The sequence below is a fragment of the Telmatherina bonti genome (genome assembly GCF_933228915.1).
Source record: "Telmatherina bonti genome assembly, chromosome: 10".
Classification (NCBI taxonomy): domain Eukaryota; kingdom Metazoa; phylum Chordata; class Actinopteri; order Atheriniformes; family Telmatherinidae; genus Telmatherina; species Telmatherina bonti.
In genome coordinates, this window is record NC_136628.1 from 36,467,137 (window position 1) to 36,488,393 (window position 21,257).

A 21,257-nucleotide genomic window follows, 5' to 3' on the forward strand; every position below is an offset into this window, starting at 1 on the left:
GGAGTCACATGTCGAGAACGTGGGAGTCACATGTCGAGAACGTGGGAGTCACATGTAGAGAACGTGGGAGTCACATGTAGAGAACGTGGGAGTCACATGTAGAGAACGTGGGAGTCACATGTCGAGAACGTGGGAGTCACATGTCGAGAACGTGGGAGTCACATGTCGAGAATGTGGGATTCACATGTCGAGAACGTGGAGAACGTGGGAGTCACATGTAGAGAACGTGGGATTCACATGTAGAGAACGTGGGAGTCACATGTAGAGAACGTGGGATTCACATGTAGAGAACGTGGGAGTCACATGTAGAGAACGTGGAGAACGTGGGATTCACATGTGGAGAACGTGGGATTCACATGTAGAGAACATGGGAGTCACATGTAGAGAACGTGGGAGTCACATGTCGAGAACGTGGGAGTCACATGTCGAGAACGTGGGAGTCACATGTCGAGAACGTGGGATTCACATGTAGAGAACGTGGGAGTCACATGTAGAGAACGTGGGAGTCACATGTAGAGAACGTGGGAGTCACATGTAGAGAACGTGGGAGTCACATGTCGAGAACGTGGGATTCACATGTAGAGAACGTGGGAGTCACATGTAGAGAACGTGGGATTCACATGTAGAGAACGTGGGAGTCACATGTAGAGAACGTGGAGAACGTGGGATTCACATGTAGAGAACATGGGAGTCACATGTAGAGAACGTGGGAGTCACATGTCGAGAACGTGGGAGTCACATGTAGAGAACGTGGGAGTCACATGTAGAGAACGTGGGAGTCACATGTAGAGAACGTGGGAGTCACATGTCGAGAACGTGGAGAACGTGGGATTCACATGTAGAGAACGTGGGAGTCACATGTAGAGAACGTGGGATTCACATGTAGAGAACGTGGGATTCACATGTAGAGAACGTGGGAGTCACATGTAGAGAACGTGGGAGTCACATGTCGAGAACGTGGGATTCACATGTAGAGAACGTGGGAGTCACATGTCGAGAACGTGGGAGTCACATGTCGAGAACGTGGGAGTCACATGTAGAGAACGTGGGATTCACATGTAGAGAACGTGGGAGTCACATGTAGAGAACGTGGGATTCACATGTAGAGAACGTGGGAGTCACATGTAGAGAACGTGGGAGTCACATGTAGAGAACGTGGGATTCACATGTAGAGAACGTGGGAGTCACATGTCGAGAACGTGGGATTCACATGTAGAGAACGTGGGAGTCACATGTAGAGAACGTGGAGAACGTGGGATTCACATGTAGAGAACATGGGAGTCACATGTAGAGAACGTGGGAGTCACATGTCGAGAACGTGGGAGTCACATGTAGAGAACATGGGAGTCACATGTAGAGAACGTGGGAGTCACATGTAGAGAACGTGGGAGTCACATGTCGAGAACGTGGGATTCACATGTAGAGAACGTGGGAGTCACATGTAGAGAACGTGGGATTCACATGTAGAGAACATGGGAGTCACATGTAGAGAACGTGGAGAACGTGGGATTCACATGTAGAGAACATGGGAGTCACATGTAGAGAACGTGGGAGTCACATGTCGAGAACGTGGGATTCACATGTAGAGAACGTGGGATTCACATGTAGAGAACGTGGGAGTCACATGTAGAGAACGTGGGAGTCACATGTAGAGAACGTGGGAGTCACATGTCGAGAACGTGGAGAACGTGGGATTCACATGTAGAGAACATGGGAGTCACATGTAGAGAACGTGGGATTCACATGTCGAGAACGTGGGAGTCACATGTCGAGAACGTGGGAGTCACATGTAGAGAACGTGGGATTCACATGTAGAGAACATGGGAGTCACATGTAGAGAACGTGGGAGTCACGTCGAGAACGTGGGATTCACATGTAGAGAACGTGGGAGTCACATGTAGAGAACGTGGGAGTCACATGTAGAGAACGTGGAGAACGTGGGATTCACATGTAGAGAACATGGGAGTCACATGTAGAGAACGTGGGATTCACATGTCGAGAACGTGGGAGTCACATGTCGAGAACGTGGGAGTCACATGTCGAGAACGTGGGAGTCACATGTAGAGAACGTGGGATTCACATGTAGAGAACATGGGAGTCACATGTAGAGAACGTGGGAGTCACGTCGAGAACGTGGGATTCACATGTAGAGAACGTGGGAGTCACATGTAGAGAACGTGGGAGTCACATGTAGAGAACGTGGGAGTCACATGTAGAGAACGTGGAGAACGTGGGATTCACATGTAGAGAACGTGGGAGTCACATGTAGAGAACGTGGGATTCACATGTAGAGAACGTGGGAGTCACATGTCGAGAACGTGGGAGTCACATGTAGAGAACGTGGGATTCACATGTAGAGAACATGGGAGTCACATGAGAACGTGGGATTCACATGTCGAGAACGTGGGAGTCACATGTCGAGAACGTGGGAGTCACATGTCGAGAACGTGGGAGTCACATGTAGAGAACGTGGGAGTCACATGTAGAGAACGTGGGAGTCACATGTAGAGAACGTGGGAGTCACATGTCGAGAACGTGGAGAACGTGGGATTCACATGTAGAGAACGTGGGAGTCACATGTAGAGAACGTGGGAGTCACATGTAGAGAACGTGGGAGTCACATGTAGAGAACGTGGGAGTCACATGTCGAGAACGTGGAGAACGTGGGATTCACATGTAGAGAACGTGGGAGTCACATGTAGAGAACGTGGGAGTCACATGTAGAGAACGTGGGAGTCACATGTCGAGAACGTGGGAGTCACATGTAGAGAACGTGGGAGTCACATGTAGAGAACGTGGGAGTCACATGTCGAGAACGTGGGATTCACATGTAGAGAACGTGGGAGTCACATGTAGAGAACGTGGGAGTCACATGTAGAGAACGTGGGAGTCACATGTAGAGAACGTGGGAGTCACATGTCGAGAACGTGGAGAACGTGGGATTCACATGTAGAGAACATGGGAGTCACATGTAGAGAACGTGGGATTCACATGTAGAGAACGTGGGAGTCACATGTAGAGAACGTGGGAGTCACATGTCGAGAACGTGGGAGTCACATGTAGAGAACGTGGGATTCACATGTAGAGAACGTGGGAGTCACATGTAGAGAACGTGGGAGTCACGTCGAGAACGTGGGATTCACATGTAGAGAACGTGGGAGTCACATGTAGAGAACGTGGGAGTCACATGTAGAGAACGTGGAGAACGTGGGATTCACATGTAGAGAACATGGGAGTCACATGTAGAGAACGTGGGATTCACATGTAGAGAACGTGGGAGTCACATGTCGAGAACGTGGGAGTCACATGTCGAGAACGTGGGAGTCACATGTAGAGAACGTGGGAGTCACATGTAGAGAACGTGGAGAACGTGGGATTCACATGTAGAGAACATGGGAGTCACATGTAGAGAACGTGGGATTCACATGTAGAGAACGTGGGAGTCACATGTAGAGAACGTGGGATTCACATGTAGAGAACGTGGGAGTCACATGTAGAGAACGTGGGAGTCACATGTAGAGAACGTGGGAGTCACATGTCGAGAACGTGGAGAACGAGGGATTCACATGTAGAGAACGTGGGAGTCACATGTAGAGAACGTGGGAGTCACATGTAGAGAACGTGGGAGTCACATGTAGAGAACGTGGGATTCACATGTCGAGAACGTGGAGAACGTGGGATTCACATGTAGAGAACGTGGAGAACGTGGGAGTCACATGTAGAGAACGTGGGATTTACATGTAGAGAACGTGGAGAACGTGGGATTCACATGTAGAGAACGTGGGAGTCACATGTCGAGAACGTGGGATTCACATGTAGAGAACGTGGGAGTCACATGTAGAGAACGTGGGAGTCACATGTAGAGAACGTGGGATTCACATGTCGAGAACGTGGAGAACGTGGGATTCACATGTAGAGAACATGGGAGTCACATGTAGAGAACGTGGGATTCACATGTAGAGAACGTGGAGAACGTGGGATTCACATGTAGAGAACGTGGGATTTACATGTTCTTCATGCGAGTCTTGTAAAAAAAAAACCTTGATTTACATTTTTATTGATGTGGATCAAATGAAAAGTTCCAAAAACACGTTTAAACATGTGTTTCACATGTGTTTGAACATGTGGTTGACACATGAACATGTGAAGAACATGTAATCCACATGATAATGCGACTCACGTTATATCCGTTTTGGAAAACATAGAATGACGACCAACCTGTAAAAGTGTGCAGATAAATCCTCCGCCATCACATTTTAATTCAAAAGTTTGGACACGATTTGTTTCTTTTAAAGGGAAAGCAGAGCTGGACACGTGGAAATCAGTTTTATCGCACATGTGACGTACTGCGGTAACACGCCTAAACTTACCGCCTACCCAGCAGACAGAAGCAGGAAAACAAACCTTCTTCCTGGATGACAGCGGCGGGGGCTGAACGCCGTTGACCAGCAGGTTGCTAAGCAACTTGGACACGAACGACCTCTTCAGGTGAACGTTGATGAAACCTGGAACCAGAACGGAAACCGGATCGGATACAGAGCAGCACCATTTAATAAGCAATGATAAGCATACTGGGTATACTGGCCACACTGGCCTAAGATGAACTGGGTGTGGCTCAGCCACTAAATAATTCAGAGCGGCTTTTTACTGAAATCATTTTGAAATTTTAGATAATTTTTAGACAATTTAGATATTTTTAGTAATTATTTTTAATTCTAAAAACATTAATAAAACATGTTTTGTTTTGGTTTATATTCATACATTTAATGCTGTATATAAAGAATCACTTTATTCCAAATCTCTAAATACATCCTGAAGTTAATCAAGTATAAACATGATAGTAGGGATGCACCGATACCCATACCAGCATCAGTATCGGCTCAATACCAAACGCGTGTTCTCGTTCTTGGTATTAATAAAAGTGTACCGATACCACAACTGATACCACACTAGTCAACCCAGATGTGTCTGATGACATGCTTCGGACGTGTTTTAAAAGAAATAAAACATTAAAATGTGACATTTCTGGTCACCGTGATCCTCACTGTTAATTCAACAAGAGCCACAAGAGCTGCCACCCTGCCAAAAAAAAAACGTTCCCGCGCTACGTATCCTGCTACGTTGCCAAATCAGTAACATTCTGCTTTTTAGCAAGGAATGGTTATCCTAAATATTACACGGAGTAATGGCAGTCTTATGCAACAGTATATGGTGAAAATACAACAATGCCTCCAGAATGTGGGCGTTTCTTTTTCATTATATATATATACGGTGCTACCGACGGAGCAGCTCTTTGGCGGAGTTCGGTGCAGCTGAAATCAGCCAAAACTGGCAACTCTGACAGGGTCAGTTAGGGCCGTTAGGACAGCAGAGTTTCTGCAAGCAGCCTGCAGCTCTTGTTTGTGGAGAGAACTGCAGCGTTGATGATCATTATGACTTGATTAGATGCATTTTCAGACAGCCAGCAGCTGCAATGAGGAACACGGCACTAAAAGCCAGATCTTTATTTAAACCACACATTTATAGCTGTATTTGGGTAAAATGGGTCAAATCAGAATAAAACTTGTTGAAATTGTTTGATCTGTAATGTTATTATATTTGTATTGGTGAGGTAACTTCAGAAAGGATGGGTCATTTATTACAACCTGATGAAATCTTACACAGTTATAACAGCAGTAATAACAGGTTTGGTATTGGCAAATATCGGTATCAGCTGATATTCAAGTTTCAGATATTGGTATCGGATCGGAATTCCCAAGACGGGGATCGGTGCATCCCTATATGATAAAAATGTGAATTAAAAATGAAGTTTTATACATGGTGTTGCTAAAGAATCAAGCTGGTTTCTGATTATTTTCTAATAAAACAAAAGTTTCAGCAGTAAAATCACATTATAATAACTAAACGTCCAGCAGCTCGTCTGGAGCTCAGAGAGCCAAACGCTGATTCCAGTCCTGCATCTGGTCCAGTTTAACAGCACAGCGGCTAAAAGTCGGCGTCTTCACGGCTCAGATCATTAAAACTCTGCCGTCCGTGAAGCGATCTTTAATGAGCTCTTACCGGGTCCGGCAATCTCCGTTTTCTGGACCAGTTCGTTGTCTGGAAGGTTCTGGACGATCTTCTCTGCGATTTCTCTCGGGTTTACCTTCATCCCCTTCGCCTTCAGCATCTGCAGCAGCAACAGGAACCATCATCAGCAGTGATGGGAGCGACTGGACGCAACAGGAAACGCTTCAAACCCAACGTGGAGACAGATGTCTGACCTGAGCCATCGCCATGGCGCTGTTGCACTGGTAGTCTCCGAACTTGGCCTGCTGGTTGGGCGTGACAGCGAGCGGCGGGTTGTCGAGCTCTGGACAGGACGCCCGGATGGCCTCGCCGAAGATCTCCTGCAGCCGCTGGTTGATGTTCATCATGGCTTTGCTGCAGGGAGTCGCTTCCTCCTGAAGACTCTGCAGAAACACCAGACAGACTGGATTAAAACGGAGCTAAACATCGTCAGACGACGGTACCATCTTCAACGCTGCTCGAGTTTCTGTTTCCTGTAAAGCTGAGCCTTTCAGCCCAGTTAGCCTTTCAAGCCCAGTTAGCCTTTAAGCCCAGTTTGCCTTTAAGCCCAGTTTGCCTTTAAGCCCAGTTTGCCTTTAAGCCCAGTTTGCCTTTAAGCCCAGTTAGCCTTTAAGCCCAGTTAGCCTTTAAGGCCAGTTAGCCTTTAAGGCCAGTTAGCCTTTAAGGCCAGTTAGCCTTTCAACCCAGTTAGCCTTTCAACCCAGTTAGCCTTTCAACCCAGTTAGCCTTTCAACCCAGTTAGCCTTTCAACCCAGTTAGCCTTTCAACCCATTAGCCTTTCAACCCATTAGCCTTTCAACCCATTAGCCTTTCAACCCATTAGCCTTTCAACCCAGTTAGCCTTTCAAGCCCAGTTAGCCTTTCAACCCAGTTAGCCTTTCAACCCAGTTAGCCTTTAAGCCCAGTTTGCCTTTAAGCCCAGTTTGCCTTTAAGCCCAGTTTGCCTTTAAGCCCAGTTTGCCTTTAAGCCCAGTTTGCCTTTAAGCCCAGTTTGCCTTTCAACCCAGTTAGCCTTTCAACCCAGTTAGCCTTTCAACCCAGTTAGCCTTTCAACCCAGTTAGCCTTTCAACCCAGTTAGCCTTTCAACCCAGTTAGCCTTTCAACCCAGTTAGCCTTTCAACCCAGTTAGCCTTTAAACCCAGTTAGCCTTTAAACCCATTAGCCTTTAAACAGAAATGTTAGCAGCAAACAGACAAAACAGAAAGCAGAAAGAATATCTGGAAGGACTATGTAAAAAAAAAATTGGGGCGGCTGTAGCTCAGGAGGAAGAGCAGTTGTCCTTCAACTGGTAAGTTGGGGGATCAATTCCAGGAAATGCCGAAGTGTCCTAGGGCAAGACACTGAACCCCAAACTGCCCCCCGATGTGCCTATCGGGGTATGAGTGTGTTGAGTGAGTGTGTGTGCGAATGGGTGAATGTGACAAGTAGTGTAAAGCGCTTTGAGTGGTCTGTATGACTAGAAAAGCGCTATAGAAGTACAAGTCCATTTACCATTTACCATTTAACAGCGGCCCATGGTTTTTAGGCTAATCAGAAATATACATTTTCAGGCAGAAAATCACCACTTCCTTTCGACACTCTTATCTTTCAGGGTCGATTGCCTGACGATGCGTCGTGCGCACACGCTCGCTCACATTAATACTATAGACTGTATATATAAAGGTGGGCGGAGCCTCCATGACGTCACCCGTAGGTTTCTGAAGAGCTGAATTGAAGCTCACCATCTTGGCAGCGGCATGCGTGTAGTCTCGCCCGGAAAATACAAACATGGGCAAACAGGTGGAGCTGAGAGGGGGGCTGTGAGCGTCATGGTGGATGATTGACATCGAGCGAACTCCAAGCTTTCTGTTGCTAAGAGTTAACCGAGCTAACCCAGAGATAACAGGAGCTAACCAGCTAACGGAGGTAAGTAGGCTAAAGCTAAGTCACGTTGTTAACCGGCTAAAAACCGCGGTTGTTCTACGTTCTTCTGACTTGAAGCGGAGGATTGGGTACATGTCAATCAAAAGGACCCGCCCCTAAATATGCCAAACTTTGAGATTAAATTACTTTTAAACGGGTGCGTTAGAAAAAAATTCACTCCCCCCACAGTTGTCATGAAGGTTAACCTGACATATTAAACCAAAACCAGGCTGTAAACATTCCTGCTGTAAACATGTTTATTTCTGCAGTGAAGTTGGTCTTTTTAACATGGGAGTCTATGGGGATTGGATCTGTTTTGCAGCCCCTAGTGGATGAAGGGGGAACTACTGTTTTATGCACTTCCACATAGGCTTCACTTTTAACCGCTGGAGGCTTTGTCCATGTTTCATATATGTTCAGTGGTTCATACACACTGAGCTCCCGAACTCTCTGGATCACACAGTTACACATCCTGCAACACCATCATATTTCACCATTATCTGTGATTTGTTTTAACAGTATGTGCTGCCGAACGAGCGCCAGGTGCTGCCAACGGCGATTACCTTGGCAACACCACAACAAAAGACAAATAGTCCACTCAGCCACTTCTTGTTAAAAACATGATTTTTAACAAGCCGCGTAGTCCATTAATTCCTGATAATGGACACCTTGTCAGGCATTATCCCTTACGTTACTGCTACATTATAACTACCTTTGTTTTCATTAAGATTGTGATTTACTTTTATCTTATCATTTTTTAAAACATCTAAAATATTTTAATTTGTTTAATCTGTCTCTTTTTAAGTAGTGATGTGTGGTTTACTACGACCTAACTGAGCAGAATCACAACATCCGAGCAGCTTTCCGACTTGCAGCGTAGACGTACAGCATCTCCACCATCACTCACCCTCTTAAGGATGTTGAGGCGATACTTCAGCTTGGCGTTCTCCTCTCGCAGCTTGTCCAAATGGGACGGCGGACTCAAGTTCTGTGGGTTTTTCAGACTCTCAATCTCAGCAGACAAACTGCGGATCTCCTGCTCCTGGAGGAAAATGAAAGAAATAATGAAAAAAAAAGACAATGTAGTCTATATGAGTCAATCCACAAATGTAAAGTTCAGAGATAAAAGGCACCCTGATAGTTTATCAGGTGGAACTCTTCATCATAGTGAAACCAAAAGTATTTTCCTCATTGTCAGTAAAACAATAAATCAAACAGATTCCAGTTCTTGACGCGAGGACATGCTGATTTCTTAGATATAAGAAGTTAAACATTAGTTTTGCAGTGATTTTCTAAGGAAGGTGAAATCCTCCAGGAAGCCACCAGAGGTCGCCCTGTGCTGTTTTCTGACCTCAACAGGATTCCAAACAATTAAGTTTCACCACTGAGCTCAATAAAAGAAGCTTTTTCTTACATTAATGCGTTAATAAAAACATATATATATATTAATGTTACGGTGTACGAATTCAACACAACTTGTAGGCGTTAGAAAAGACAAACAGTTATAACAATAAAAGCCCATTTTTATGTAGCATACCACCGACATCAGAGAAAGACTGTATTTTTTTTGTATTTTTAAAAAAGTAAACTATGTCTAATGTTAGCCGAATGTGACATTAGTTTATAAATATTAGGGAAATATAGTTGTTTCAAAAGAAACTCCAGTTTTGTGCAAGAACTAGAGAAAAGGGATTAAAACTGCGTTTTTTTTTAAAATGGAGTTTGGCGCAGCCTTGCACGTTATCCGCCCCTTCCATCAACCGGCGGCTAACCTGCTGTTGTAGCCGGGATGTGTACTCTGTCACTGGGTCTCCCATCGTTCTGAAAGGCCGGGGAGAAACTCTTCAGTCGGCTGGGTGCAGAATCTCGTGGCTGATGAAACAAACCGGAGGAAGAAGTTCACAACTTTACATATCCGGCGCAAGAGAACCTTTCTTCTTCCTTGGTTTTATAAAATGTGTGCTAAAAGCTGTACAGCGCCACCTAACGTCATCTGTTTTAAGCGAGGCTCTGATCGATGATTTTTCTCATCTATATTTTTATAATTCTTCAATATACATATTTACTAGTCCCCATTTAGGATTTTTCATAAAAATGTAGGATTATGAAATATAACATGTTAAACATGATCTAGTTTCCAAGCTGGCTTTAGTGTTTCGGAAATAACTAAGCTTCATCTTATTTACCAAAACAGACAGTTAAAATTTGGTAAAAACTCATCCATCCATCCATCTTCTGCCGCTTATCCGGGGTCGGGTTGCGGGGGCAGCAGCCTAAGCAGGGAAGCCCAGACTTCCCTCTCCCCAGCCACATTTGCCAACTCTGCGGGGGGGATCCCGAGGCGTTCCCAGGCCAGCCGAGAGATGTAATCCCTCCAGCGTGTCCTGGGTCTTCCCCGGGGTCTCCTCCCAGAGGGACGTGCCTGGAACACCTCACCAGGGAGGTCCAGGAGGCATCCTGACCAGATGCCCGAGCCACCTCAACTGTTCCTCTCGATGCAGAGAGAGGTGGCTCTACTCTGATCTCCTCCCGGATGACTGAGCTCCTCACCCTATCTCTAAGGGAGAGCCCGGCCACCCTGCGGAGGAAACTCATTTCAGCCGCCTGTATACAAGATCTCCTTCTTTCGGTCACGACTCACAGCTCATGACCATAGGTGAGGGTAGGAACGTAGATCGACTGGTAAATGGAGAGCTTCACCTTCTGGCTCAGCTCCTTCTTCACCACGACAGACCGGCATAGAGTCCGCATTACTGCAGACGCCGCACTGATCCGTCTGTCCATCTCGCGCTCCATCCTTCCCTCACTCGTGAACAAGACCCCGAGATATTTAAACTCCTCCACTTGAGGCAGGACCTGACTCCCAACCCGGAGAGGACAATCCACCCTATTCCAGCTGAGGACCATGGTCTCATATTTGGAGGTGCTGATTCTCATCCCAGCCGGTAAAAACAAGAATATAATGTAAATATAAACTCATCATACATCTAAATTTTACAAGACTTGTTGACCCTAAACTTTTTACATCTTCATGAGGAAAAACTGTAGTGGTGTTTGGTCCCCAGTGGCTGTTGTCCATCCCCCTTAAAAACCTCGACTGGACAGAGATTCCCAGATTTCTAGGTGGTTTAACAAGTTGGAAAGACTTTAAACACAGTGGTGTAAAATCCTGACTGAAAGACATTGAATCAAATGTTTAATCCCAACACGTTGTGAAGATGCACATAAAACAGCATTTTCAGATGTTTTTGAGCAGAGAGACTAAATGAGTCCAGATCCGTCCCAAATGTGTTGTCAGTCAATTTAACAAATGGCATCACTTCGCTTTGATTCGGCCCAGATCTGGGAAGACGGGTAGCGATAAGTCCATGTGTACAGGATGATTACGTGGACCTGATTTGGCCCAGATCTGCACAAATGTGACCAGAAAAGGGCGGTGCAGGCCGATATGTTGTTCCAATACAAAACCAAATTCAGTTGGAATATCTGAGATATTTCGCTTTAAATAAAGAGCAGTAAAGACAAGTAAGAGAAAAACTTTTTATTTGTTGTGAAACTACAAAACATACTGTTTGTTTTTGTTTTGCTTTTGTGGTGCTGGTGAAATATTTACAACTCTTGTTGACAGTACAGTGTCTGAGAATAAAATTCACAGCTTTTAGGGACTTTTGATAAAAAGAAAAACAAGAAAAACAAACAAAAAAAACATGAAAGCACACCCAAATCACAAAAGTGCAATAAATACATGCTAAGTTTCTCAGAGCCGCCTGCAAACGCACCGCCAGGTTCATCCGCAGTCGAAATACAGATTCATTAGAAAAAATAACAATGAAGAAAAAAAAACAACCTACATGATGGACAATCATTTGTAACTAATATTTTCCTCTGAATGATTTGTGGAGGCAGAAACCTACATTCCTTCATCCAGATCTGGTTTAAACAAGATTTACAGGTTAATCAGATGAGTCCTATTCTTTCACGTATCTGCTCTACGAACTGATTTAGCAACGTTTCTCTACAACTTCTCTCACGCCAGAAGACGGCGGAGGAGTTCGCACGTTTACTACGAAACCGAGGAACAAACAAATGTTTCCACGCTGCTCTCTGAAGGCGCCACGCCGCCACCTGGAGGACGTCTCACCGCCGGTGTTCATCATCGTAAACCTGATCGATATCAACCCAAACGGACCAATCACCATTCAGATGCTGTGTTGACGATGTTTGTTGTGAAAACGAAACAAAAAAAAGAAAAATAATTAAGCGATTTATGAACTTTAATGTGAGTTTATAAAACAAAAACTTTCACATTGTTTGGAAACTTCAAAGGCACAAAAATCTTATCCAGTTTTTTTTAAGACATAAAATAATAAAAGATTTGACATTTTTGGGGTGATTAAACTCAGAGGTGTAGCTGCGCAGTGCCACCAGCGGGGGCACATGCAACGTTGTAATTCAGTAAACGTAGCTGATCGATCGGCGAGTTTACGGTTTGATCGATCAGACCGCAAACAGCTGGCGAGTCCCATCGTTTTCAACTTCAATCTGATTCGCAGACGTTTTTCTTTTGACCTTCATACGTTAAAAGTCTTCGCAGGAAGTGTGGAAACATTTTATAAAATCGTAAATCTTTACTTTTTCTCATTTGTACATTTTAAACACAAATCAAACTCGGGATGGAAACTCATTCAAGTGTCGTTATAGATTTTCCCGTCATGCAAACTGGCAACCATTAACTAAAGAAAAAAGGCACATCTGCCCTGAAGAAAAAAAAAAGGTTGAACTTGAATGTTTCTTCAACACAGATCAATAAACCCCACGACTGACATTAACCCTTCAGCTTGTTACTTATCCTCAGCCGTCACCAAAAGCTGTAAACGTCACTCTGTTTGACTCAAACCCTGTGTTTGCCACATCTTACATCACCTCTGCCACATTCCTGGAAGACTCAAACACCACAACCACATCTGGCTTTAAGGTCTCATTTCCACCAAACTTATTGTCAGTTCAGAAATTATGGCACGTTTTTCACGGACAAGTGTCCAGAAACACGTGAAGCTTACGAATTTCGTTTCCAAAGCAACAGCATGAACACAAGCATCTGTGGTACCAAAGCTTTGCCACTAGGGGGCAGCAGAAACCGTTTATTTCCACATCCAGCCGGATTTAAAGTCGTCTTTTGGTGCTCTGTTTTGGGTCTCCACCGCCTCCTGAGGGAAATCCGCGGCTCTTTAGCTGCTAAAATTCACACATTTATTGTGTAAATAAAAAAAAAATAGACAAAACAGTAACATCATGGGTTGCAAAACCAAAACAAGTGAGCTGAAAGACACTTAAACAGGTGCAACAATAGTTAGTGTTAAAGTCGGGACAAATAAACGGTGATATGTTCGGTCATGACATCCAGTTAAAAGACACTGATATGTTTCTGAAGTATCCAGTACAGAAGTTGGAAATAAAAATCAGATACAAACTGATTGAATGTCCATGATCAGGACACGAACCGGCCAATCACAGAGAAGTGCAGGACTTCCACCTTCCTATCAGCCGACTGGCTTTCTCTCTGAAGTCTCACAATCATACAATCAGTAATAAGTTCACAGTCATGAAAAATATACTCCATCTTCACTTCAACAATCATTCCAGCGTGAGACAAAGGTTTCTGGATTCCCCCTTTTCTTCCCAAAAACCCACATCAAGTCATTGTTTTTGTTATTTTTCTAAAACTTTTTCATCAAGTTTTTTAAAGTGCAGACTATCCGATCAGCTACCTGAGTGTTAATGGGGATTAGTGTCGTTTCTACGCATTTCATAAAGGTGTTTAGAACTAGTTAGAGACAACAACGGGGATCTTTATGGTTAGATTAACGGCAGGCTGGTCTTTCTACGGACATTCCTGAAAGCAAGTGTTCCTCTCTGATATGTGTAGTTTTGTGCAGGTTGGAGACTAAATGAGTTATAATCCCTCAGATTTGTGTGTTTATTGCGACACCCCTGGTCAGATATGGGAACTGCAAGTGTTTCCGATAAATCATAAACACTCTTTTAAATTCAGCTCTTCTCTCATGATTTCCTCCATGCAGAAACATGAGTGAAACATCTCCATAAAGATTTGTTTAAAAAAAATATGCAGATATTGTATCCATTTAATTCAGAATAAGTTAACCAGAGCAAAGTTCAATGTAGCTAAAGTTGGTTAAAAATGTAAGAAACTGAACATAAAATCTCAAAAAACAGCATTAAAACTCTTTGGCCAGATGTTTAATCCTGAAATGCATTGTGGGAGTTTTTATATTTTAATGCAAATCTAAAGGATTATAACTCTTCTACAGATAAACGAAGACTTAAACATGAAGTTTTACATCTGTTTTATTTACATCCATGAAAGTGTTTTGCTACGCGCTTGCATGTGAGTATAAAGTTTTAAAAAAACGCTCTAAGAAGTAAAATCTCCAACGAATTTAAAGTTTAGATTTTTATTTCACTTCACTGTTGGCTTCAGATAGAACTTGAGTACCGTTTTGGGTTATTTTGTGCTATTAATGTAGATATTTGTGCGGTTTTAGTTGTGACTATTTTGCTGGAATGATCTGAAACAGTGAAGTGCTTATGAACAGCTGGTTAGTAACAGAAATAAAAACTGCAGACGGAAAAAAACACGAATTATTTTGCGGCGCTATCTCTACTTTACTAACTATCCAGATTAGAAACGCCGAGCTGTTTTCTGATTCTTCGTGATGCCGCAAAGTGTTCGCTTCATCGCGCGGCGGCAGCGGGTCGAGACTTGGGAGGCGAAATACTGTGAAATGCTCTACACGTCGTCGGCTGGCAGGTTGGGGATGCAGGTCTTGGCTCGAGTGAAGAATGCCATCTTCTCTCTGAAACCAAACAGCGGACGGTCAGGACATGACATCTCTACGGAACCTGGAGATTTATCTTCTAAGATATTCTACCTGAAGGTCTGGACCTCGGGGACCTCTTTCCGGCTCTGTCCTCGGATCTTGTGGACGTCCTTGGCTGCGGCTCGCATCATCTTCTCCACCCGCTTCTCCTGCAGCTGCTCCTCCCGAGTCTGAAGTCGGACAGGAGACGTTACAGCGGAATAACCATAGACTATATATAAAAAGATGGGCGGAGCCTCCGTGACGTCACCCGTAGGTTTCTGAAGAGCTGAATTGAAGCTCGGTGGGCGGTTCCTACCATCACCATCTTGGCAGGGACATGTGTGTAGTCTTGCCCGGACAATACAAATATGGGCAAAGAGGAGGAGCTGAGAGGGGGGCTGTGAGTGTCATGGTGGATGATTGATATCTAGCGAACTCCGAGCTTTCCGTAGCTAAGAGCTAACCGAGCTAACCCGGAGATAACAGGAGCTAACCAGCTAACGGAGGTAAGCGGGCTAAAGCTAAGTCACGTTGTTAACCGGCTAAAAACCGCGGTTGTTCTACGTTCTTCTGACTTGAAGCGGGAGATCGGGTACCTGTCAATCAAAATGACACGCCCCTAAATATGTCGAATTTCGGGATTAAATTACTTTTAAATGGGCGAGTTAGAAAAAAATTCCCTTCCCCCACAGTTGTCATGAAGGTAAACCTGACCTATTAAACCTAAAATGGATTTTTGTACCAGGCTGTAAACGTGTTTATTTCTGCTGTAAACGTGTTTATTTCTGCTGTGAAGTTGGTCTTTTTAACATGGGAGTCTATGGGGATTCGCTCTGTTTTGCAGCCCCTAGTGGATGAAGGGGGAACTGCAGTTTTATGTTCTTCCACATAGGCTTCACTTTTAACCGCCGAAGGCTCCGTCCATCTTTCACATACGGTCTATGAGAATAACCCAACGGGTTCGGGGCCATTTCCAGTCCACCCACCTGCTTCTCCGCCTGCTTGAGGAGGAGCCGGAAGTGTTCGTCCTCTTGGACCCAGGTGGGAAGCTCTCTCTGGCCCTGCTGCCTCGCCTTCTCCAGCTGCGACTTCAGCTCACGTAGAACCCGGAGCTCCTGCGCCAGCCGGGCCTGCCGCGTCCGAGACACCTGCAGGTCCAACTCCAGGTCCAGGGAGGTGCGAAGCAGGCCGTCCAGACCTTTCACCTGCACGGGAGGCTGCAGGGAGGACGGTAAGAGAGAAACATGGAGTTCATTAAGTGTCAAGCCAACTGAAACCACAAAATGTTCAATATCCAGTTTATTAAAGTTCCACTCAGCGTGTCGGATCGCATTGAGAGGAAGACGAAGCATTTTAATCTGCTAGCCACTTTGCAGCTCCGACGGCGGATATGAATCTCTCATGTTTCAGCCGCGGGAAAGCGTTGCTGAAATCGGTCAGAATTAAACCCTGATGCTTCAGAGACCGCCGATCAGACGCGTCGTCTCGGCTTCACGGCTTTGTCGTGTTTTTGGCTTCAAACGCTTGTTTAATAAACCGAGACGACGATGGAGTTGATCAGATCCTCCGTCAGATTTCAGGTCAACTTTTCAGACCCCCGGATGGCGAATGCTCCCCAAACCCACGGAGGAAGGACTGTTTAATAAATATTAAATGAATATATAAACATTTAAAGAAAGAAAATCAGACAGAGATGTTAAATAAATCCTGGAAAAACCAAAATAAAATAAACTGAATTCATTTGACACAACAAATTATTTTTATATATAAAAATTAATAATAAAAAAAACTTTTTATTTAGGCTTTATTTATTAATATCATGAGCTTTTTATGTTGCATTTAATCATTTAAAGGAATCCTGGTGGTTTTTATAGATAATATATAAACTTATTTATGAGTTTTGCTGAAATATTTATTGATTTTGCATCTTTTTGTTAAAAAATGGCGAATTGTTCGGGACGCAAACCCGAGACCTTCAACAAAAGTCAAATTCTGTCTCCAAAAATACATAAATAAATAAACGGAAGAGTAAATAAAGAAATAAAATACTGGAAAAAATTAATTACTGAATAAATGGACAGATACAAGGAAATTAAATAAAACTAAAATAGGTGAATAAATAAACTGGTTAAATAAAAAAAAAGTTTAACATTTAATTACTGTGTAAAAACATCAAATGAATAAACTAAAAAAAGCAAAAAAAAAAAAAAAAAAAAGTTATTAAGAAGGTAAAACATCCCAAACAACCGTCAGACTTTCCATGAAATCTGCGTTTAATTTAAATAAACAAGAGAAATTTCAGTTCAAGCAGAAAAAAGTTTCACTATTTTATTTTCAGACTGAAAAACAGAAACTTACTTTTATTATTAAATACATTTAATTAGAACCGTTTCAGTAAATCTGGTTGTTTAGGAATGAATCCTGACAGTTTAGATGGAATTTATTGGTTTTTTTGTATTTTGTAAAGCAGTTTGAGATAAATTTAGTTTTTATTGCGTAAAGTTCGACTGATTGATCGTCTCTGGAAGCAGATTTACTGATAACTTTTAACGCCAGACTTCTTCATGTCTCGCCGAGCCGCCGTTTCGTTTGGTGCGTTTGGTGCACGATGGCGTGCGGAGGAACCCTGCATCGACCAACCAGCTGCTCGTCTCTACCTTCTTCATGCGCATGCTGCGTCTCTCCGAGGCGTTCCGGACGAACGGAGACTTCTTGGAGAGGGTGGAACTGTCGCTGTCACTGCGGTTGATCTGCGAAGACAAAACCAGAGAAGAAGAATGAACCTGGATGAACCACGGCGTTTCGGCGAGGTCGTTCTGGCGGCCGACGCGGCGGGTTTCCGTTACCCTGCAGATGTACTGGCTCTGAGGTCCGGGGGAGAAGGTCTTGGAGCGGATGATGGTGTTGCCCCTCATGAAGGGGGCCTGCTGGTGGACGTCTGGGCGCCGCTCTTTGGGACGAACCACAGAGCAGCGTTGAGACGGCGATACGCCGTCCATGCTGGTCTCCTTGTTGACCTGATCAGAGGAGAAACGAATGAAAACTTTTCTTTTTTCATGTTTTTTGCAAAGTTTCACATTTATGGAAATAAACACCAACCTTCTCGGTGATGGGAGCTGCCGTCACAGGAGCTTTCACCTCCTCCTCCTCCTCTTCTTCCTCGCCCCCCCACCGGCTGCTCTCAGAGTAAAACTCTTCCTCCAGAGGCCCCGCCCCCTCCACGCCGTTTCCTCCTTCGTCTTCAAATACGTCTGCCTCCAGCGGCTCGCCGTGCCTGGCGATGGACAGTAGAAATTTAACCACAATGTGAAACCGAGGAGGAAGTTTTTGTCTCTGAGATCCAACAGAAACCAGGTTGAAAGAGAGGAAGACTCACCACTCATCTTCCTCAGGAGCTCCGACTCGGTCGCTGCTGCGGGTCTGAAACAGAAACGCCCAAATGAACATGTTAGCGTGTCGCTCTGCAGGATAAATGCTAGAATAACATCTCATGACGTGAAACTCAGGCTGCTGATGACATGTAAGCAACAAACATGTTTCTCTAAAGGAAAACTGAGCTAGACGGCAGCCGACTTGTTGGACATGACGATGAGCCCACAGGGGTTGTGTTCCCATCGATGCCAACTGGAGGACGGATTCACTGCAGATGTTAATGCAAATAAAGTAGAGCTGATTTCACCTCTGGCTTCAGTCTATTCTTTCACAAAACTCATTTCTATTTTTACAAAAGACTGAGCCCGTTTACATGATCAATCCGATATGTGGGAGTAATCAGATTACTCTAATAATATGATGTAATGTACACATGAACTTCTGATACAACATTCAAACGATTGTTTACATTTACCATCATTGTGTGTAAATATGTCGTCACTTCCTGTTATTTTTAAAACTTCTGCGAAGACACGGCAGGGCCTCAGCTCTTAGCATTAGCTGCTAAGGTTGAAGGCCACAATTTTAGCATGAGGTGCTAATTTTAGAGCCCACAGTATTAGCATTAGCTGCTAATGTTGAAGGCCAGACTCTTAGCATGAGGGGCTAATTTTAGAGCCCACACTTTTAGCACTAGCTGCTAATGTTGAAGGCCAGACTCTTAGCATGAGGGGCTAATTTTAGAGCCCACACTTTTAGCATTAACTGCTAATGTTGAAGGCCAGACTCTAAGCATGAGGGGCTAATTTTAGAGCCCACAGTTTTAGCATTAGCTGCTAATGTTGAAGGCCAGAGTCTTAGCATGAGGGGCTAATTTTAGAGCCCACACTTTTAGCATTAGCTGCTAATGTTGAAGGCTAGAGTCTTAGCATGAGGTGCTAATTTTGAAGCCCACAGTATTAGCATTAGCTGCTAAAGGTAATAAGTTGGTAAGTTCACGGGTGAATTTTATCCAGGTGATACAGTCAACCAAGCCAGGCATCATGGGAAATATCGCTCTGAGTTTTATGAATCGACATCTGATTATTAATTACATGAACACTGTTTCTTCGCACGAACCAGAAATGAGATTAAATGCATTTAATTATTCCATTTTAACTCCAAGGATCCATTAGGATATGTCCCCCCAGGAAAATCGATTTTTTGTTCCCGTACAAGAAACGCCGGTGAATGTCTACCTGGAAACATCTGAATCAATCTCCAGCTGTTCAACATCTGGCTTTATGAAAGCAACTTTCTCTGAACTCTGGTGTAATTCTAACAGTGACCAGCAGGTGTCAGCGTACCCCGTCAGAAATGCCCGCCGTTCGGCTCTCTTTGTCCTTGTCGCCGACCTCTGGCATGTAGACTTGGCTCAGCAGGTTGTACCACTTGGTGCATCGGTCGTCCGTACAGCTGACATCGGCCAGACTGATCTGGGCCCCCGCCTGGAGGAAGAGGAGGAGGAAGAAACCCATTAAAATCTAAAGAAACAGTCCTCGGAAACGTTCCTCAGAGTTTTGGAGCTTGTACTGACCAGACACTCCTCGTGGCCGGACTTGCTGGTGCCGCAGATGTCGACCCTCAGCGTCTTCTGCCGCAGTGCATTGTGGGATATCTGCATACCGAAGACCTCGTTGATCTCCACGACGTCCTGAGGCAGCGAGCCGTGTGTTCGGAACAGGCAGCGGGTTGCCTGGATGCAAGGCAACACCACCACACGCACATACCTGCAGGAGGCGGTAGAGTCACATGATGATTGTCACATGGCGATGAAAGCAACATTAAGTTTGTTTTGGCGTTCTACAGAATTTAGTGGTGGTGCCGGTGATCGATTCCTTTACATCACAGTGGCTTCACATGAGGATTTTACCATTTATCTAACAACCTTTCATTACGAAGCTTCCAATGACGTCGCTGATCGAATCTGAAGTCCATTTATACTCGACAAAGAAGACGCATACGCAAAAAGACACGCAGATGGATACAAAGACAGACGGACACGCAGACGGACACTTTCGTCCATCTCCTGCATCAGTTTTGCATGTAAATTCAGCTGTTTTCAAAGGCTTAGCTGTCAGAAAACGGAATAACGCCACCGGAAAAAACAAGCGTAGTGTTGAGTTACTGACACACAACCAGAGTAGAAGAAGAATAACAGGAAAAAGACGCCACAGAAACCGTCAAATAATAAGCGACTGAAGATGCTGAAGAAGAGAACAGTAAAAAAAAAAAAATTCCAACTTATTCTGGTGTTTTTGGTTGCAAACAACTTTATAGGGGTGCGTTACTGCTAGATAGGTGAACTCTGAACTCAGCACTGCCCACTAGTGGATGAACTGACTTAACAGTCATGGTAACATAAAAGACACATGGAAGTATGAGGGCAGCGACATATGATACGGTTTGAAGCAGACGCCCAGATTTAGGTACTTATAGGAGCAGAAATGGGCCTTTTATCAGTCTTTTAACCCTTGTGGGATTCTTGAGTTTGTAGACAATAAAATATTCCCCAAAAACCTGCAGCAATAATATTGTAGGTTAATATTTTCAACTCAAAACTATAAATGTGAAAGGATGCAGTCCTTAGAGGACGAAAAAGTCATCTGCAAAACAGCTGATAACCAAATATTAGAGATGATTCTTGAGTCTTTGGAAAAGAAGAAAATTAAAACTACCCCAGCTCCCCAACATGTACAGTGTTATAAGGAAAATAAATTTGGTAAAATAATGTTGTTATACTGTGTTTAGGTCAGCGAGATGGGAGTCAGGGAGTTCTTACATTTTCTGGTCATCCGGCAGACAGAGGGCGCTGACATTGGACAGCTGCATGATGTAGACGGTGAAACGCTGGTCTCTGGACTCGTAGCGGAAGCCGAGCTGCACCTGAGAGCAGCCCGGTGCCAGCCGGTCCTCGTAGGGGCCCAGGAGGAGTTCTGGCGGGAGGCCCGGTCTGAAGGAGACGCAGCACCAAAGAGCAAGAAATCATTTAC

At 44.3% G+C, this 21,257-nt stretch overlaps 2 protein-coding genes across 2 annotated transcripts in view; both read right to left on the reverse strand.

Annotated features, from left to right (window-relative positions):
• The window catches only part of rars1 (arginyl-tRNA synthetase 1), a 29,938-nt gene extending 20,055 nt beyond the window's left edge, over positions 1–9,883 (reverse strand). The window contains exons 1-5 of the mRNA XM_079247858.1: positions 9,745–9,883; positions 8,880–9,014; positions 6,264–6,452; positions 6,061–6,169; positions 4,405–4,505 (exon numbers count right to left, since the gene is read on the reverse strand). Coding sequence (XP_079103984.1) covers positions 4,405–4,505; positions 6,061–6,169; positions 6,264–6,452; positions 8,880–9,014; positions 9,745–9,789 — 579 coding nt within the window. The 5' untranslated portion in view covers positions 9,790–9,883. The remainder of the gene's footprint in view (positions 1–4,404; positions 4,506–6,060; positions 6,170–6,263; positions 6,453–8,879; positions 9,015–9,744) is intronic.
• Positions 9,884–11,571: 1,688 nt separating this feature from the next.
• Positions 11,572–21,257, reverse strand: part of wwc1 (WW and C2 domain containing 1) — a 58,197-nt gene continuing 48,511 nt past the window's right edge. The window contains exons 13-22 of the mRNA XM_079248053.1: positions 21,047–21,217; positions 19,802–19,994; positions 19,572–19,712; positions 18,230–18,273; positions 17,953–18,127; positions 17,700–17,870; positions 17,511–17,603; positions 15,840–16,070; positions 14,923–15,041; positions 11,572–14,847 (exon numbers count right to left, since the gene is read on the reverse strand). Coding sequence (XP_079104179.1) covers positions 14,781–14,847; positions 14,923–15,041; positions 15,840–16,070; positions 17,511–17,603; positions 17,700–17,870; positions 17,953–18,127; positions 18,230–18,273; positions 19,572–19,712; positions 19,802–19,994; positions 21,047–21,217 — 1,405 coding nt within the window. The 3' untranslated portion in view covers positions 11,572–14,780. The remainder of the gene's footprint in view (positions 14,848–14,922; positions 15,042–15,839; positions 16,071–17,510; positions 17,604–17,699; positions 17,871–17,952; positions 18,128–18,229; positions 18,274–19,571; positions 19,713–19,801; positions 19,995–21,046; positions 21,218–21,257) is intronic.